The sequence below is a fragment of the Fragaria vesca genome, linkage group LG2, assembly GCF_000184155.1.
Source record: "Fragaria vesca subsp. vesca linkage group LG2, FraVesHawaii_1.0, whole genome shotgun sequence".
Classification (NCBI taxonomy): Eukaryota; Viridiplantae; Streptophyta; class Magnoliopsida; order Rosales; family Rosaceae; genus Fragaria; species Fragaria vesca.
Window position 1 is genome coordinate 3,712,520 of NC_020492.1, and position 5,713 is coordinate 3,718,232.

A 5,713-nucleotide genomic window follows, 5' to 3' on the forward strand; every position below is an offset into this window, starting at 1 on the left:
TTGCTATCGAAATGCAACTTCATCTGCCCACTATAAATAGTCTTGCATGGACCTCCATTTTGTCATAATTTGCAGTAATATTCTTGCTCGTGTAGCATAATATAAATCTAAGTTGTGCCACTGTACCTCAACCATGGTGACTTAATAAATCCTCTTAGGCTGTCATAACAGTCATGTTTCAGTTCAACCGAAAGGGTGTGCCCTAACCCTAATCTTAATTATCTTCCCCAGATCGATGAAGCTCTCCAACAGTCTCACACCCAGCTTCTATTTTTACTCTTTATTTGGGTGAAGGTAACTTGGATATTTGGACACCTTTTCCAGTAATACAGACAGTACATGTTGAAATATTTCTGGCATGCATCATTTTGGTTTAATTATTGGTTAATTAAGCAATCAATTAAATAGCTTAATTAGCACTAATCAATGAGACAATGACTTCAAACACAGCACCATGCATACATGCATGTTGGCCTTGGGCATACACAAAGCAGACTCCAGACTCCGGCCAGTAGTTTCCCCTTAATTATTAGCCTGTTACTTAGTGTTTCTTTTGGATTCAGATCATCTACCTAACAGAGATTGTTATCATATAGTATTCTGTATTCATTTCGAAGCCAAAATTTATTATGAATTTATGATATGCTATTTTCCTTCTCTTAGAATTATTTTTCCTACCAAATGAGATTAATTATTCAAAAAGTTTTTTTGTTCTTCATTTCAACTATAATCTGGATGTAACAACCTCAATCTAAACCAAAAATGACCCAACAGTACAGAATAAATCTTAAACAATAAGTTGCAGAGACCTAGTAGTTGATGCTACATTCAATTTGTGAACCCTGGAGGAATCTACAGCGGAATAATGGCTGATCTTCACATCATAATCTCCATGGGGAAGGGAGGCCTCAAAATAACCATTGTTGTCTGTTGTGAAAGAATCCGAATCCGAGGTCCAATAACCCCATTCTCGTAGTAACTTGTCCACAACGTCACCGGTTGGCAAATTGTTGAAGTTTTCATCTGTCAAACACATTCTGTAACATCCTTGGGGTCCTCGTCCACCCCAAATAACTATTCCTTGAATCTGAGGGTGAGAGTGCAACTCCCTAAGAAGTTGCTCCAAGTATAATGGCTGATCGAGATGACTTGATACGTCCAATTCTGTAATCCAAATGGGAACTTTTGCAGCCGCAAGAGTATCAAGAGATGCTCGTATGTAAGGAATGTTAGGAATACTACTATCGAAATGAGACTCAAGCCCGATTCCATATCGTCCGCCCTCATTACCCGGAAAGCTTTGTATCTCTCTGAGCTTCTGGAGGTACTTAGCTGGAGAGGATAGTTCATCTCTGCTCTCCTCAATGGTATTGAAGTCATTCAAGAACAAAGGGGTTCCTCCATCAGCTTTAGTAGCCCAGTTATAAAAAATTGCTGAAGCATTTGGACCCATCTTACTTTCAAAGAAATTGAAATGTAAGTTTTCGTTGACAACATCCCAGGCAATGACCTTGCCCTTGTATCTCTGCATAACAGAATTCAGCCTCTTGTTAGTTGCACTTTCGAGTTGTTGTGCATCGAGCGATTTGACCCAACCGAGTTGGTACTGGGGATCGTCCCATAACACATTGTGGCCTCTAACTGCAATGTTGTTTTGTTGTGCAAACTGAAGCATGGCATCAGCAACCGAGTAGTCCTCGTGTCCCTGGACATATTCTGTGCTATACCATTTCATTTCGTCCCCAAATGTTGTCACTCTAAACCTTGATGTGAACCACTTTTGGTGGGCAGGGTTGTTGAGGATGAGCTTGGTCATAGAACAACCAAAAGGGAAACTTGGATACTTTTGTTGGATGGAGATTGTTGCATTTGGTAGAGGACTGCCTCGTGCATCAACTGCTTGGATTCGCACTTTTCTCTTACGATTCTACGACATATATAAATGTGGTTCAGAGTATGCACACAAACTAATTAACGACTATTTATTGAACAAATGTTTATGAGGTTAATTCAGAGTGTCTGCACATTTATGCCTTTAGAACTTACCATGGCAATGCTTTGATCTTGATGAGATTTCCATTGGTTTTTGGTGAACGGTTGCAACGAGATGCTGTCAACCCAAATCTCAACAGAAGTGTTCTTGCTCTGAAAGAGATTATAATTAAGAAGATCATAAAAGGATACCTATAATTGATCAGTAAATCCAACTTCGAATTCATAGGTTTTGCTTGCTTTGATATTAATGATATACCTCGAAATAGAGCTCGGCATCGCCTGAAGCCTCGACAGTTAGACCACCCTTGAGCATGGACCAACAACTTGATTCCGCAATAACCTGACCAGCACTTAGAAATCCAGAAGCTGTTTTGAACATAGCTGCTATTGGAATGCCACTGCCACTGCTTGCTTGTATCCAAGCTGGATATATACATCAACACAATTTGATTTACATATATATATTTGCAAGGGCTAAGAACAATTCTTATCTTATCTGAATGATGAGATCAAAAGTCTAGAGACCTGTATAGTATAGGTCAGGGAGGTAACCCTAAATGCAAATGCAACAGCAAGTAAGAAAATTAAAGCAATCTATTAGATACCAGAAAATGTGTAGAGCTTGTCAGCCTGCAGGTAAACCTTCTGAGACATGCTATCATGCGGCTGACTTCGACTGAGAGCCACAAGGAATTTGTTACCCTGTGATTCTTTGTGCTCTAGTTTTGCATTGCCAAAAGAAGACCATCCTTTTAACCCATTATTGAACTCGGGGTTCATTATGATACCTCCACCATACTTGGGTTTCTGAGGGTTTGCCAAACACTAGAGGGAGGGAAAAAGATATGTCACAAAATAATTTACTTAAGACGGTGATATTGAAATATATTTATGTAAATTCCACAACATTTATATAATCATTGCTGGAGTATTGAAGTAAATGTAGCTTGCCTCTATACTTGCTGAATAATCATAGGGTAAACCTTCTACTTCAAACCCTGCAAAATACGCAATTACTCATCCTGTTACAGTGTTCATTTTGACGAAAATAATTAAGCAACAAACCCCCATCGTAATTTTATAATCATCGAGATTTATGACGATGATCAAGGCACAAAATGCTATTGTTTTAGCATATTGTTAGTAGAGGTCTCAATAAATGCAACAAACGCATTTCAATTTAGTTCAATTGGTGAGGCAGAGTTAGAATTTCAGTTAGGATCAAGCCAATTAATTAGTTAGGTTTTCCATTTTCTCAAGTGTAACAAAAGCATGAAAAATACAATGACAAACTAGAGAATTTAAGAAGAAATTGGTTATCAAGCTTATCACGAATATGTTGAATTTGATGATGAAATTTTTTTCAAAGAGCTAGACACAAAATATGAGTTTAGGAACAAAAAAATATGAAACAAATAAGACGAACCTGAACAAATAAAGGTGCATAACACCAGAAGAAGCAGATTGTTTTGTCTCCCAACATTCATCTTCATGAGGATGGTAAAATTAAGAGACAAATAGGCTTTGTATTTATACGAGAGGTGTGACAGGAGATGCCCTTCATCATAATCAATTACATCGGATTTCCTTCTATATTTGGTCATAAACGAAGGGTATGAAAACATACCACAAATATATCCTCACAATTAACCTTCCAGATTTTGTGGCAAGTATGGAGCCATGTAAAATCATAGTAGAAAAAGTCCTTATCTTTCTTCTCTTTTAATTTTGAATATTAAATATTTATGAACATATTTGGCATGATACACCTCAAACCTTCCGATGTCTCCTCCCCAAATCATAAAAGCAATTTAGTGAAAACAATTTTGGTTGGGTGAGTCTCACCTATTCCATATGTTAGCAACCACATAAGTTAGTTAGTTAGTTATATATATATATATATATTAAAGATTGCACGTAAGGGAGTGTTTGTCCTAAATGGCCTGTTGGTTAGGTGAGTCTCACCTATTCTGCGGGTCACCGGATCGAACACTACGTATGGACCTTGATCTTCTTCTTGCAAGACAAAAATGAGGTATTCCAAAATACCTTTGTTTTCTCCCCACCTCAACCCACCCCCCCCCCCCCCCCCCTACTCTCTGAGCATGACAATACCCATACACTAAAGGGTGCCTGCCTTCAGAGTACAGTAACTATTAATTCCTCTAAATTTTGAACTTCAAACTATTTTTCAATAAACATGGAGAACTATTTCAGAATTGAACAATAAAAAAATCAATAAACTCGCACAGACAGATTATGCATGTTAAGCAAGAAGCTAGGATTGATGATCAATGTATTGGAGGCTGGTCTCCATTAGGCGATATACATAGATTCATCCTCAGCTGATCACTTGATCTGAAAAAATCGACTGGGAATAAAAGGAAGTTGGCCATTGAAGGAGAGCCATCATAAACATGGTTTGGACTGCTCTTGGTGTAGGACAGTAACCTGAGATTACCTCCGTTGGTACTAGCACCAAGTTCATAGAAAGACTCCCTCTTCAAGAAGCTAGGTTGAAGACAAGTAAGCCTCACTGCATTCCCTACACCTTCGATGAGGCGATTCTTCAGGATAAACAATGTGCCTTCATTTCTTTCTTGAAGAACAATAAACTTCTCATTCTTTTTCAATGTAATGGGAAAATCACGGTTATAGCTGAATCGGATCGCAGAACCGGCATGATTAGTTTCGAAGTGCTTGTTTAAGTTCCTATATGAAGCGACAAATTCGCAGCCAGAATGGGGGTAGGAACAAGGCAAATGCATGCATGCCCTTTCATGTTCTCTTTTCTTGTCATAAGTCATGGTTTCATTGCAGCCGTACTTGCTATTTCGACATGAAATTGTACTTGATTCCAGGACCTTCTCAATGGCACGACAACGACTAGAGCCAAAGGGGCTACAACATGATGGACATATGTTTATTTTGGAGCTGCAGTTGCAGCAAGCTATGTGCCCATTATCATCACACTGGAACACTGGGATGGTTAAAGGTTCAAAGCAAATTGGGCAATCAAAAGCTCGTGGGTCGTTTAAGGTGACGTTAATAGGTTCATCTCTAATGGGTTCGTAATTTGGCTGTTCCTCTTCATATTCTATATGGACATCTTCATCATCACCATTCTCTTCTGCATATCCTTGTTCTTCATCGTCATATTGATATCCTCCTAGATCGTGACCTAGATATTCCTCATCTTCTGATATCTTAGTTCTTCCTCGTATTCTTGATATTCTGGTACTTCATCATCATCATCTTCTTGATATTCTTCTTCTAATACATCATATTCATACTCCTGTCTTTGTCCTTCCCACGGGAAATCTCGACGGACTCTTTTCCGCACCGAGTGGCTGGATCCTGCAACATCTTCATCATCCTCGTACCCAAATAATAGTCGACTTCTTATCACCATTCCTCGATCTATCCCCGGCTAATTGATCAATAGATGTACGACTTTGATTTGATTTGTTTTTGTTTTACTCCTCAATCGTTTATTACTTCAGTTGATATACATATATTTATAGAGTTAACATAACCGACATAGACTAACACAAATCTTGTAAAATCCTTTATCTTAAATAGTCTCGCATCGGTTTTCTAGCTTAGGCCCTATTCCTAATATAACAAGGACACTAGGTTCAATTAGTCGGACCTCCTGGACAGACTTCAAAAAAGTAAAGGGTACGTCTATTGCCACCCCACAAACCACTTTGATCAC

General features: G+C 38.5%; 1 protein-coding gene across 1 annotated transcript; it reads right to left on the reverse strand.

Moving 5' to 3' along the window:
- Nucleotides 1-787: 787 nt before the first annotated feature.
- LOC101310958 (endo-1,4-beta-xylanase A-like) lies at nucleotides 788-4,802 on the reverse strand. Its single transcript, XM_004292074.1, has 6 exons — nucleotides 4,457-4,802; nucleotides 2,947-2,993; nucleotides 2,601-2,820; nucleotides 2,252-2,418; nucleotides 2,047-2,145; nucleotides 788-1,927 (listed from the first exon to the last, which is right to left on the reverse strand). The coding sequence occupies exons 1-6, from the start codon at nucleotides 4,800-4,802 to the stop codon at nucleotides 788-790; spliced, it is 2,019 nt and encodes a 672-aa protein (XP_004292122.1).
- Between the last annotated feature and the right edge of the window lie 911 nt (nucleotides 4,803-5,713).